Genomic DNA, 15,148 nt, shown 5'->3' on the forward strand with positions numbered 1-15,148 from the left:
ATGCTAATGTAAAATTTTTAATACTTATATTTGGTCTATAAATATTACCCCATTTTGAAACTTTAATCCAAATACATATAATATTTTAATTTGTCAGGTTTATATTTTCTATGTTATGTTAAGATCTAATATGAGTTATATATTCAAATTACATTTTAAAATAAAATCATTAATTAAAAAAATATTTCTTAAAATAATACAAATGTGTTAATATCTAATTACAAATATTTAATGGTTATATTTAAATATCTAAAATATAGTTTATATATTCTAATTAAATTTTATAAATAATTAATATTAATTGCTTTAAAATATTTAAAATTTATATTTCATATATTAAAATATTAACAACAAATTATACTAATTTTTTTTATATTCTTGCTAAAATATCATAAATGGAACTAATTTGAACATTATTTAGATGTATATTTGTTACTTTATAATATCATGTCTAAAATAGACATTTTATTTTTCAAAAGTATTTTTTGATAGCAATACTAAACACTTAAATTTTAAACTAAATTTCTTAAAAGTACTTTTCAAAAGCAATGCTAAAACAACTCTTATTTAAGTACAATTAGTTATTCAAAATACTTAATTGAATGTTGTTATCGATTAGAAAATTAATTAATTTTTAATTATTTTAAGAAGATTTATTTCACATTTTCGCCTCGAATGGTGATGCAAATTCTTTTTATTTATATTAATCAGTTTTGATAACTTTTAAAATCACTAATTTTTCCTTATTTAAGTGTTTTTAAATAATAAATTTAATCCTTAATTTTTTTTTTCGTGGCCCTCAAGGTAGACACCTAAGTTTGTGTAAGTTGTACAATTTCGAATTTATGAAGCTTTAAATCCATAAAAACATGGACTATATGATATTTTTGAGCAAAATCATTTTTCTTTAATTCTAGTTTTAAAGCTAAGTTAAAATTAACTTAGTTTTGAAATCGAAATTAAAATTTGATTTTGAAATTGGGACTAATTTGAATTTCTCTCACACAATTTAAAGACTTGAATTGGACTTTGTTTGGAATTTTGGGCCTTGTTCGATAGATCATTGTAAAAATTGAATTAATTGAAAACTAATATTTTCAATGATTTAATTTTTTTTATGTATGTTTGATAATCCAAAATAAAAACAATTTGATAGAATGTTTTATAAAAAGTGTAAAAAATAATAAGTAGATAAGAGCTATTTATCACTTAATGAAGAATATTTTCAATTAATTATATTTTATCTTCTTTATTTTAATATTATATTATTTTATAAAAACTTTATATTTAAAATTTTATTTTTGTTGAGAATAAAATGGAATGTTTAAAAATTAAAGATAAAATGTAGAATTTTATTTTTTATAATTTAAAATATAAATTTATCAAATAATCTAATTGTATTCAATAATTAATTTTAATTAATATATAAAAAAATTATAACTTGAATTCGTTTTCAACACTAATTTTTTCAGTTTATCAAACAGCACCTTATTTAAAATAATTTAACTTTTAATCGTTGATTTTAAATTATGATTTTATTTTATTTTTTGCCCTCAATTAATTTTGGGCTAATTTTAATTTAATATGAATTTTTTTAAAAAAATGGCATAGAAATGGTGGGTATTTAGATATCCACATATGATTCTTCAGCCTAAAAAAGGAAAGGAAAAGAAAAGTAGAAATAATAAAAGAATTTTTGGTTATGTTTTGAAAAAGGGGTACATTGGTGTGGCCCAATGATTAAAGCCCGTTTGAGTTAAAAGTCCAAAGATGGGTTGAGTGCCCTTTTTTCTATGTTCTTAGGTTTTGGATTGCTGTCATTTGATTAAACAACATATTATAGCTTATTTAATAGTACCATAACTGGCTTTATGAAGTCAAGCTACATCTTCATTAGAGAGTCCAAGCTCATCCCTAATTCTACAAATATAACAACTGCAATCCACACTTAAACCACTATTTATTTTTATTTTTACTGTGTAATTATTTTATTATGATCGATTATGGAAATTGCCTTGGATTTGTTGTTTTTTAAATTGATTTGTTAATGTGTAATTTAAGTTTTATTCAATTTTGTAAGGCTTGTAAATATTAGTTCTAATTTTTTTTAATTTTGGTTAAATGTTAATAATTTGATATTTATTTAGAATTTAGATTATTTTGATATCACATTAGATTTAGGTAATTTTTCTATAATTACTAGGATAACGGAGTCATTAGTTTTAGAACAATTTACGTTAATGAGAAGCCAAAAATCTTAATAAAAATGTGATAAAGATAGAACAGTATTGTCTTAGGACAGGTATTGTAGGGATGTTAATCCTTCCCTATGTAACTATACTCTTAAATTTAGATCTTGTAAGTAGATTGAGTTTGTTCTTTTATTATTTCTCCTACCTTCTTAAGGTAGATTTTAAAATGAGTTAACTCGTAGATGGGTAACTATATTTAGCCTAAAATTAGTTAATGGCAACTCTAGTTATGAATTTCTTGTCTAGCGTGTTGAATTTGCGTTTGGCACATTATGAGAGTTAGGACAGGGGTGTGCAAATTTCGAATAAAATTGAATTAATTCGGTTAACCGACTGAATTTAATTAATCAAACAGTTAACTGAATTAATTCGAGCAAGAGTCGGTTAATAATTTTTTAGAAATTCGGTTAGCGATTAATTCAATTCGAAATCGATCGGTTAACCGAATTAATTGAACTTAATAAATAATATTATAATATATAACTATTTAGTCGGGGTTGGTCTATTCGGTTAATTTTTTGAAAGTATAAATTAATCAGTCAATTAATTTAGTTAATTTTTAATATGTTTTATACTTGTTTTAACCAAAAATAAAATATATATATATAAATTTCAGTTAATTCGGTTAACTAATTGAATTAACAGAAAAAATTTGATTGAGTTAATTTTTTTGAAAAAATTTTGATTCGGTTGACGGTTAAAGGTTTAAAAAGATCGGTTAATTCGGTTAATGATAATTTAGATCAATTAACCGATTAGATACTTCGTTAAAAAACTAAAAAGTTGAACTATGAATTGAGTGAAGAAAATAGGAATAAATTAAAACTTAATTGACTACCTCTAGTTTACCCTTGTAAAAAATAATATTTTAAATAAAACCATTTATTATAGCTCATTTTGTTTCCTGAAAAAGCCACCTACTTCATCATCATTTTGGATTGCAAATACATTTTACACTTACTTAAAAATAATTAATCAAATATTATTTGTGCATAAGTCTTATACACTATTTATGCACCACAATTCACCGCATCAAAATAAAATAAACATTCTAACGGTTTTGATCAATGAAACTATCATGGTCAAGTTTCTTAACCAAACTAATAATAAAAAAAACGTTTAATATTGGGATAAAAGAGTCTAAATAAATATTACATTTTATCTAAAAATAAAAATATATAGTTAGAGAATTTTTAAAAACATAATATTATTTTTTTAATGAAATAATAATCATTTTAAAAATAACTATACTTAAAAAAAACTAAAACTTAAAAGTATAAATATTTTTAAGTAAATAACTATATTTTAAAAATAGTTATTTATTAAGGTAAATTATACATATAATCACTTAACTATAAAAAATTTTTATTTTAAGCACTCAAAATAAAAAAGTTTACAATTTAAATACTTATGTTATACAGTTTAGTTATTTTGGTCACTCTAGTTAAAATCATAAAGACAAATTAACATAAAATTTTCTTTTAAATTTTAATTTTCCATGTAAAAGTAAAATTCATGTCATTTTTATTCATTTAAAAAATTATCATTTTAGTATCCAAACTTCTAATTTAATTTAAATGAGATATAACCCTAAAAAACTTGGGATATTTACAAATGTTAACCTCCGGCGGCAGTTTCAAATGCAACGACGAAAAGGGAGGACTTGAGAAGGGAAGACGAAGTAATTTGGGTTAGGGTTTCTTTTTCAAATCGAATTTGGGGATTAACACAACAATGAAGAGGAAGGAATTGGGAAGGAAGACAAATGAATTTGGCTTAGGGTTTCATTTTTAGATTTGGAGATGTCAAGAATGGCTAGAGAAAGAGCCTTGTTCAGGTTCCTTAAGCCTGGGCAATGTGTACAGCTCGCCGACATTCAAGCCACTGCCATGTGGGGCGTTGCTGCTACTACTGGCGCTCTTTCGCTCATCTAGGTTTCATTCTTTTTCAATCATTATTTCTTTATTGCTGTTAGATCCATAAAAAATTGTTTTGATTGTTTATCATAAAATCTCCCTTTGTATATGTATTAAATTGTTTTTGGATCTGTCTTTGTAAGAGTTGAGATGAAGATGAAGATGAAAGTAATAAAATGAATTTTTTTCCCAATTCTAAGTTGAAATTTGAGGAAGAAGCTGACAGTTTTGATTTATGGGGTTTTCAATTATTTAATTATTTTTTTCTTTTATATTGGTTAATAATTAGTATTGAAAAAAAATTATATTTTTGTTCTTTAAAATGATATGCAATACTTATAACACGGTAAATTGTGTCATGTGGCATTCAATAATTAGTTGATGTGTAAAAGAAATATCATGTCAGATGTGTGCCTAAAATAAGAAATTTTTATAGTTATGTAACCATACGTGTAGTTACACTATTTATTAAAACTATGTTATTGCAAACTCAATTTGGGTGAAAAAAGAATTATTAATAAATATATCTATAAAAAATAATATAAATAACAAATGATTTGATTGAAGGGTAGAATATAAATGTTGAAAGTTGTAAAGACTTGGTTTTAAGTCTCATAATGTGTAACTTTTTTTTTATTTTTCTATGTGAAAGATATAAAATAATAAAAACATACTCAAAATAATATAATTTACTTTATAAAATAAGGATATTTTTTTCATTACTCAATTGAGTTAGTACTTAATTGACTTGTGACATCAACTAAGTCAAATGCTTTATATATAGTATATAATTGTTTTTTTTACACAATGCCTAATTCTACTTATAACTTCTCTCAACCCCTAAATCGAAAGAAACACATACTTAATCGCACTTCAACCTATATCCTTTTAATTGTTTTAATAGTAATAATGCCAATTAAGCTAAAACTCAATTAGCTAGCGATATAGATTTAAAAAAAATGTTTTCTTAAAATCAATAACTATTATTAATAGGACCATGAAATAAAAGAATGAAAATATATGACACATAGTAAAAACGATAAATAAATCACTACAAACTATGCACAAATGTCTGCAGAATAATCTTTAAAAAAAAAAGACAAACTGATAGTAACTACAACATTAGAATAATTCAGAAAGAAACTAGAGATGTATCTACTTGATCAAATCACTGAAATTTACATTCTAACCTCGCCATCATCAAATCAACCTAACGATGAACACCAATCAACTAAGAAACAACTGCCAAAGGCCCCAAGAGACTCACCGCATCAATGATGCACAAAATGCCAAGACTTAGATGGCCCACCCTTCTTATAATTGAAGGTCCTACCTCTTTAGCTGCTTCATTTTGGTGCTAGCTTTAAAAATGTGCTGAATGCTGGTGATGACGATTGTTTAGCCTCGGATGGTGTTGATTGTAGATGATTAAAATTTTGCCACACTTGAGGGTGGGCAAGTCGTACAACTTATTTATTGAGTATTTGAAGTCATGAAGAGAATAGAAATAAACTTCAAGAAGACTGAATCAGTAAATGAAATTAACAAGGATTAATAATTTTTCAACCACTACAGACATTTTGTAACACCCCATACCTGGCCTAGATGACAAAGCCAAGTCTGGAGAGCTACATCAAATATTTCTCAAAACATAACTCCTGAAACTTAGTCTTTTTAAAGTCATCTAGAAATTAAAGGAATTTAACCACATAAAGTTTAATCTGAGTTCATCATATTAGTAAGTCGAATTCCTCGAATATATTGAAAATAAACCACTAATATAGATAATAATAAAAGCTAATAAATAACAAGACCGAGCTCCTGGTCTGCCGACCCGATCAAGTCTGAATGTTACCTTTAATTCAATCAACCGACAAAAATGAATTAGCAATGCAATAAGGAAAATAATTACATATTCAATAAAGCTGTGATTAAACCAATAAAGTTCTAAGTTTAGATTCTGAATCAAACTCAAAGGCAATTTGTTCAATTAACATACCAGACACATAATAAGTCAAATTCATTGTCAGATACAGAACACATGTAATTATCCTACCTTCATCTTCTACACACCATTTTCGACCAACACAATACACCAAAATGAGTAATTAATACTCATCCAACCATACACACCACATAGTGTTGATATGACACGTTTCAGTAATTGCAGGCTAGCTGCCAGATCAGATTACAGATACTGGTGGTTTAACAACTGATCCAGAACAGAGCACTTCCTCATTTACACACATTCCCACCCAAATGTAAATGCTGATTTCAAATGTCAGTTAACATAGAAGTCTATACGACCATCTAGATACAAATCATACTCATACTGAATAAATTAATATAATTAACGATTTTCACACGCAATACATATACAGATTTTCAGTACTCATCAGATCATAGAATAGCAGTTTATACAGTTTAATTCAGATAATACGGACCCCATAGAAGGCCTGCATTCGTGTCAAAAGACACTTGTGGTCCAAGGGAAAAATTCCAAATATTGGTCCACATGTCCGTGTGGTTTCACACGGCCTAACTAATTGGCCCATGTAGTTTCACATGGCCTAGCACATGCCCGTATGTTCGCCCGTATGCCTCACACGGCCTAACACAAGCCCATGTGGTCCTAATGGACAAATAGTGTGTTACACGACCTGGACACTCGCCTGTGTCCTTGGTTTGTGTGAACCCTGCACAAAACATTCCCATGCACAGCTTGGACACACGCTATTGTCCTCAGTCCGTGTGTATCTAATTCGTGAATAATGAGTTACACAGCTGGACACATGGTTGTGTGATTTACATGACCTACCATACGGCCATGTGGCGTCAATAACCATGTTTTTTGGCGTTCGAAATTCACAAAAAGTCAGGTTTTCGATACGCACCTGCTAACGAGTCGATGTAGAAGCAAGAGATTTTGATCCCGAATCCTAAAAGCGACAAATAGAAGTTCAAAACATAACCATTACGAACCAATTCGCAACAACTATCATCGACCAACTAAGTCAAAATATCGACAAAAACCCCAAACATGAAAACAACCATTACCTTCGCACGATGCAACAATTCCTGAATCTAAAGCATTTGTGGAACGACTTCCTCATGACCTTCTCCTAATGTGCAGTAATTAAACATTTAGACGGAGAATCGAGAAATGTAATAAAAAAAATGAGTTTTTGACCAAAACATACAACGACGAATATAAACAAAAATTGAACACCAAAACTTACGAAATTAACGGAAACTAACTTACCCAACAACAACAGCAAGATGAGAACGAGAATTTAAGCAGGGATAAAAAGGAAAAAGAGAAAGAGGAGCAAACAGTGTAAAGCAAAAGGAAAAGGAAAGAAAACGAAAGAGGGAGGGAGAGAGAAAGAACGTTTAATTTCTATTTTAAAACTACCTTTCAAAATTCTAACAATTAGCAAAAAAAAAATTCCTTAACGCATGCACCGAGACTTGAACACAAGACTAAGTAGAATACATAAGCTTAACTAGTAAACCAACAGGCTCATTTTTTATATAGATTCGCACAGAATTAAACTTAAGTCGACAATTCAAGGATAGAGGTTAATTTAGAACAAAATAGCAAAACTTTCTAAAGTCGTGAATCAAACCCCCGACCTTAAACATATAAACAGAGCACATAACCATATATACAAAAATTTAATTACCATCGAGTTCCACAATCAAACATTTAGATTTTTGGGGTGTTATACATTCAACTAAAGAAACCCCTACTTTTAATTTAGTTTATTCATATAAGCCATTATATGTATACAGAATTTATATGCATGAGAACGAGAGGCCATTTTCTCATAGGGAAACCATTTTTACAAAAAAAAATAATAATAATTTTGGTTAACCATTACAAAGCTAATGGAAGCACCAAATTTGATTGCTTTTAATTCGATAAAATACCTAAGCATGTTTAGGTCTTGGGATTGATTATGAAGAAACATACTATAGGCTATCAAAATTTATTGTTTGGCCATTGCTTGCAGCTCTTTGCTAGTAAATAACTACCATATCTCTAGCTCTAATCCTTAGTTCCAACTAGGTATGGTCATTTTCATTTTAATGTTCTGCTACATATGGTTAAAGAAAGAGTCATAACAAGAGTGATCAAAATGAATGAATTATGTAATGTGGGTGGCTAAATTATAAACCTTTTATTTTGGGTGTCTAAAATGAAATTTTTTTATAGTTATGTCACAATTTGTATAGTTACCCTATTTATTAAAACTATATTATTGTAAACTCAAAATGTGGTTGAAAAATATAATTATGAATAAATATATCAATAAAAAATAATATAAATAACAAAGAATTTGGTTGAACGGTAAAAAACAAATGTTGGAAGTTGTAAATACTTGGGTTTAAGTCTTATAATGTGTTTATTTTTTCTATTTTCTATATAAAAGATATAAAATGATAAAAATATTCTCAAAATGATATAATTTACTTTATAAAATAAGAATACTTTTTTTCATAACTCAAAAGAGTTAGTGCTTAATTGACTTCTGACATCAACTGTGTCATGCTTTATATAGAGTATAGATTGTTTTTTTTTACATAATGCCTAATTTTTCCTATAACCCCTTTCAAACTAATGCACAAATGTCATGTCTGCAGAACAATATAAAAAAAAGAAAAAGAAAAGAGAAAGACAAACTAATAGTAACTACAACATTGTAATAATTCATAAAGAAATTAGGATGCATCAACTTGATCAAATCGGTGAAATTTGCACTCTAATCCCCACCATCATCAAATTAACTTGACGATGAATGCCTATTAACCAAAAACCAACTACCAAAATCTCTAAGAGATCCACCGTATTAATGATGCACAAAAGGCCAAGTCTTAATTAGTTTATCCTTCTCATCATCTCAAATCTATCACAATCACTATAATTTATCGTGATGAAACTCATTGAGAATTGTTACTAATAAATCTGATGGCATCTTTATATTATAAAATAACATATATATGCTAGAATAGACTAGAAACTAAAAACTAAAAATAAAATTACATCAACTTTTAAAGAAAACAAAGTATAGACAAAACAAAAATCATTAAACATAGATTTGAGATAAATGTAGATTAAAATTAAAAACAAAATAAAAAATACTAAAAATAACTAACAATCAACCCAAAAGCTGACAATGATATCAAAGAAAAGATTTAGTTTTACAAATTCTTAAAAGACTCATAATTATTTTTTTATTATAGTAATTTTTATTTGACATTATTCTTAATCTATATAATTGCATCGATATCTTTAAGCTATGATATCAAGGTCTTGTTTTGACCAGAAATATATATAAAAATCAGGAAAACTATATTAGTATAAATAGAGATATAGATCCTAATAAATTTGCAAATCGAAAACAAATTTCCTCTAAAGATTTCCTTCATATATTGCCGACCTACTCTCATCTCTCTACAGACAACCCCGCCGCAAGAGATACCTCTCACAAGCCCTCTGTCCCACCCTCCTAAGCGCTCTCTTGCATTCAAGTTTCCGACAGGAAAGCAAAGTAAGCTAATTTTTTTATTTTCTGTTTCCGACCTTACTGATTGTTAGTCTCTCTTTGTTACATTGTCAGTAAATTATAAAGCTTTATTTATATATGTATCTGTGTGAAATTCAGTTTATCATATCAGAACAGATGGGCAAACGTAGGACTGAGATGAAGCTGATAGAGAATGAGAAGGCTCGTAAGAGAGTTTTCGAAAAGAGAAGGACTAATTTGTTAAAGAAGGCCAAGGAGTTATCAATTCTTTGTGATATCAAGCTACTGCTCATCATCTATGAACATGGTAAAGTAAAAGCTGAGATTTGGCCCCATAATAATGTGGAAGCTGAACAAATCATCGAGTGGTTCAAGCAGCAGCGTATTGACAAAACAGCTTGTGATTCTTCCGCAAGTAAGAGGAGAAGATTTGGTGACAAATTTGATATATCGGATCACAAGAATATGATCAATCACTACTCTGAGAATCAACTTCGAAACTTGATTTTCGAATTGGATGCAAAGATTGCTGCTGTTATGAACGTAATTCAATCAAAACAGGTTCTTAAGGGAGGAGCTGGATCACCGAAGAACATGGGGAAGGGAAAGGAAGCTGTTATCTACCAAGAACCGATTAAAATCCCACAACACCAGAGTTTTCAGACATATTGGCCAAAGAAAAATTTTATTAGCTATCCTGAGTTTGAAAATAGTAGTAGTATTCCGTATGTTCCATTGCCGGTTCATTATGTTGATCCATCTTCGATACAATCACCTTACAAGGATGCTAATTCCTCGATGGGTTACTACGACCCTAACGTTCACCCTGTTCTTCCATGCATTTATTACCCAAAGATGCCTGGTTTTCCCCCTCAGATGAATGCTTCAGACTTGGGTTTCTTTCCTCCTTTCAATTGATTTTTTTTTCTTTCCCTTTTTTAGGATTTCTGGAAATACATTATAGTATTGATATTCTTGGATAAGTGCTGTTTTGTTTTCATTGGTTATGACTATTATAGGGTCTAGTTGCTTCTGTTTGAAAGTATTATATAGATGAAAAACATATTATGAAACTCAGTGACATTGGCTCTGACATTATTTTATTTTAAAGGGGTAAACTCTGTTATGTTGACAATATATCAAACACCTGGGCTGCATGCAGCTCTCACAAAAAAGAAGAAGAAAAGAACACGAGAACACTTGTTGAAAACCATTACAAATCCATTCAGTACTCAACACAATTGAAACATAGCAACATTGTTCGGCTTCCTAAGAAATCAAAAATTTTCTGTTGGAATCGGAACTATCTTTAGACAAGTTGGACTCCAAAGATTCTAAACTAAAACCATAACCAATACCCTGTCCAAATCCGAACCCAAACCCAATACCACAACCAGCTCCAACCCCAAACGCAAGCTTCAAATGGTTCCAAGGCCACCCACCATACCCAATTCCCCCAACCAAGCCGAAACCAACTCCAACGCCACAACCGATCCCAGCACCGCCGCCTGGGCCTAGTACGTTCTCCTCCACTTTCTGGCGGCTTTCACGGAGGAATTCTGACACTGGAAATTGCTTGTCTTTCTTTTTCCTCTTCATGTTTCCTTTCCATTTCCACAAGGAATTTGCGTCTTTGGATCTGGTTTTCATGTGATTGAGCCAAGGGAAGTTAGTGTATAGTGAAAAGGGGATTGGGTTGGGACGTGGGCGACTTGAAATTGAGAACTTTATCAATCGTGGTGTTGGATAATATGAAGGGAAATTATCCTGTTTATTACAACTACAGCCTTTTAGGTTACGGACTACAAGTTAACAGAATGACATAAGTAATTATCTAATTTCGTAGGTTTTTTTTTTTCAATTTGAATTTCGTCTAAAAGTTTATTATTTTTTAATATAGCCAATTTGGGTGGCAAATGAGTGGGATTGGGTCCCGCTTTTTTTCTATTTGTTTTGTTTGAGCTTGAATTATTTTGAATTTAGATTTTTTCAAATTCAGGTTTTTCAAGGGTTGGATTTGATAGAAAAATAGAATTTGACACATTTCATTTATAATTTCAATGATATATATACACATTTGAAGCCCAAAACTAACTCTTATATATCAGCAGTACATCAAAACAGAAAACAAGAGCAAAGAAATTTGAAATCTCCTATATACCAGGCATGTAGAAGGTTGAAGATCAAGATCATTTAACAGAGAGCAAACCCGATTCATTTCAGCAGAAGTGTTAGCAATAGATCAATATTCAGCCTCTATGGAGGAATGATCAACGGTTCGTTGCTTTTTGGAGCTCTATGAGATGGGATTGCAACCTAAATAGATGATGCAAGCACTAGAGGATGAGAAGTCATTGACGTTTCTAGCCTAATCAAGATTAGAGAATGCATGCAAGGAAGTAAGATAGTCACGATAGAGCTGGAGACCATGATGAGGAGTGCCACAAAGATATCTAAGTAATCATTTAAGAAGGGCCTAGTGTTCAGTGGTTGGTTTGTGCATAAACTGAGACAACTTATAAATCACAAAGGCAATATCAAGGCGCGTAAGTAATAGATATTTAATTAAGTAAAAACGACTAAATTGAAAAAAATGTAAAATTTAATAAATCTTGAATTCTATTAATTTGATAGTCTAATTATTAAATGAAAGGGACTTAAGCAATAATTAGTCCATAAGGTTATTGATGCACGATTATAGGCTTTTAAATTGTTGAGTTATAAGGTTATAATTAAGGGTACATTTGTAATTTAGTAAATTCACTAAAAATTAATAAAATAAAAAGAAATTAGCCATCATCTTTTCATGCTCTTCCACCGAAAATCAAAAGGGGAATTCACCATTTTTGGAGCTTCAAATTCGGCCAAACATAAAGCTTTGCATGTAAGTGATTTTGAGTCCGTTTCTTATAATTTTATATTTTTGAGATCGTTACAACTAGGTCCAGCTGGCCTGTACCTTCGTTTTTGAATCTATTAAAAATTTTGAAAGTTGCCATTGATGAATTTTGGTTGTTTGTGATGATAACTATATGTTTGAAGCTTTGGTTATGATTTTTGATGGTTTTATAAAGTGATTTCAGTTAGCTTTTTATTTAAGGATTTAATTGTTAAAATGTTAAAGTTTCAGGGATTAAAGGTGAATATGAGGTCTTTTATGGACTGTTTAGAAGTCTTAGCCATTCAGCTGTAATGTTGGCTTGAGTAAAATGGTTAATTTGATGATTTTCGGGTTAAGGGACTAAATTGTAAAAGTTGTAAAAGTTAGGGGTAATTATGCAATTTTAAAAAATAAAAGGGTATAAAATGTAAAGTGAATTAGAAGGTGAAAAGTAATAATTGAGAAATTTTACATTCTAGATCAAGACCTTGTTGATATACTTGAAAAAGGAAAAATCATAGATTAGTCCCTAAACTTCTACAACTACTACAATTCAGTCCATGTAAGTTTGTACAGTTTATAACTTAACACTTATATGAAATGTTTGATGATATAATGTGATATAATAGATATATTTGATTATAAATAACACAAAGTTATTGAAATTCAATACTTGGATCGGATTGAACGCGAAATAGAGTACAATCAAGATATGGCATGTTATGGGGGATTGGAGTAGAGGTTGTTGTGGAGTGATATATATATTTCCCGAGTAGGCAGAGGTTCAACATTTGTTGCGAACTCTCATGTTATACTCTCTGTTTTGGCGTGTTTTCGGTTGGACTAGCTATTCGAAGCAATTGGCATGTTATCAGGTGGATTGGCTCTTATGAGCATTTGGCATGTTATCGGGTGGATTAGCTCTTATGATTGTCTGACGTGTTTTCGGTTGGAATATTGATGTACTCATATTTTTAAGTAGTTCATCAGATTTATCTATAATGTAACTTGTTTAGAAATTTTGATGGTTATGATATGTATTTAGGCTTTGAATTAAATTTTGAAATTCACTTCGTTGAGATTGTAGATGATAGGGAACACATATGGTTGTATTATTATTGAATGATTTGTTGTACTTACTTCGGTAAGATTTGTTTTTTTAGTACACTGAACTTACTAAGCTTCAATGAGCTTACTTGTGTTAATTTTACTCTTGTAGATACTTTGAAGGTAGGACAGTCAGATCGACACCCAAGTCACACTATGCACTCATTTTCAGTAGTTTTTAGAACCTTCATTTCGGGTTTTATGGCAAGTAATAGGCTTGTGTGTCATTACTATTATTTTGATATGTAAAATGTTAAAGTATGATCTTAAGCGCAAGTAGTTAACTTAATATGAAAAGTGAACTAAGGAAGATGTGTTAGCGCAAGTAGTTAATGGAATATTGTGATTGAGGTGCCTTTGTTAGGCATATTGGTTGAGTGTTAGATGATGTGATTTATCATACTTTGAATGATAGTTCTTTTTGTTGTAAAATTGTATATACTTGTGGTATCAATGAGGATACATGAGTTAGATACTTAGGATGATTGATTTAGCATGTTTTTAGCTTGTTTATGTAAGAGCCCAAATTTGACCAGGCTGAAAGCAGAATATAAATAAATAAATATTTATTTAAAATGTCCATTAAAGTCCATTTACAAATAAACAAGCCTCAAAGCCTGATAAGCCCAAAGCCCGTTACACTTGTAACCCAATCAGCCTAAAACCATTTACCCGGTAGCTACCCAACAGGCCTAAACTACCCAGCAGACCCACAAACACCCGTGACCCAATTAAACTAGCTAGCCCAAATTCAAAAAGCCCAATTGGCCCAGCTTGTTACACCAAGGCAAGAAACCCTAGGGTTTCTGCCTTTCTCCTCACGCTGCAAACAGAAGCTTCCAGAAGCAATTTCAATGGACGCGTCTGCTCTTCTCTCATCAGCGCCGTGATTCGACCTCCATGATCAGCGCGCAACAAGGTCATTGCTGGATCCCTCGCTCGATTGCCTGCAAGAAAAGGAAACAAACAGCAGATACGCGAAAAAGCAGAGCAGAAAATGGCAAGAAAATCATAGCACATCAGTCAAAGATACAGAAGACACAAAATAGAAAGAAATCTTAGATTTCTTTCCCCGAATATGTAAGGGACCAAGGCTATAAAGCCTTTCTTTTCACTTGTAAAAATGACTTATGTTTTGAAAATACAGAGAGAATCAATAAAACTAGAGATTCAACAGAAAGATTTGTTCTCGCACATATATAAACAGCAAGCATCTCAATCGATTAAGTATACAAAGGTGAAATTTTTAATACATATACGTACATGTAAACTGTAAATAATGAAAAAGTAAAAGGCCGAACCTTTATTTGCGTTAAAAATTGAGGTTTGGACCTCCAACCACTGTATGGGGAGGAGTTGGTGACGGCGCGTGGGCGCGTAAGGCCGAGGACCAAGGCTCGGCTCGACGGAGGCCGGAGTTAAGCACACACTCTCTCTCCTTTCATTTCAGAGAGAATTTTA

The 15,148-nt window shown here is 30.3% G+C and overlaps 2 protein-coding genes across 4 annotated transcripts; one reads left to right on the top strand and one right to left on the bottom strand.

The window, feature by feature from the left end:
- Positions 1–9,538: 9,538 nt before the first annotated feature.
- On the top strand, positions 9,539–11,033 carry LOC107927111 (MADS-box protein FLOWERING LOCUS C). Of its 3 annotated transcripts, none has more exons than XM_041084091.1 (2): positions 9,539–9,723; positions 9,851–11,033. In XM_041084091.1, exon 2 carries the CDS (start codon positions 9,856–9,858, stop codon positions 10,615–10,617), a length of 762 nt encoding a protein of 253 aa, XP_040940025.1. In that variant the 5' UTR covers positions 9,539–9,723; positions 9,851–9,855; the 3' UTR covers positions 10,618–11,033. The 3 variants fall into 3 exon arrangements, with proteins under 3 accessions (XP_040940025.1, XP_040940026.1, XP_016713581.1); XM_041084092.1 differs by having other exon boundaries at positions 9,856–11,033; XM_016858092.2 differs by having other exon boundaries at positions 9,541–9,723; positions 9,838–11,033.
- LOC107920557 (protein TRIGALACTOSYLDIACYLGLYCEROL 5, chloroplastic) lies at positions 10,969–11,349 on the bottom strand. Its single transcript, XM_016850316.1, has one exon. The coding sequence runs from the start codon at positions 11,347–11,349 to the stop codon at positions 10,969–10,971; it is 381 nt and encodes a 126-aa protein (XP_016705805.1).
- Positions 11,350–15,148: the final 3,799 nt, after the last annotated feature.

Source organism: Gossypium hirsutum, chromosome A12 (assembly GCF_007990345.1).
Source record: "Gossypium hirsutum isolate 1008001.06 chromosome A12, Gossypium_hirsutum_v2.1, whole genome shotgun sequence".
Taxonomy (NCBI): domain Eukaryota; kingdom Viridiplantae; phylum Streptophyta; class Magnoliopsida; order Malvales; family Malvaceae; genus Gossypium; species Gossypium hirsutum.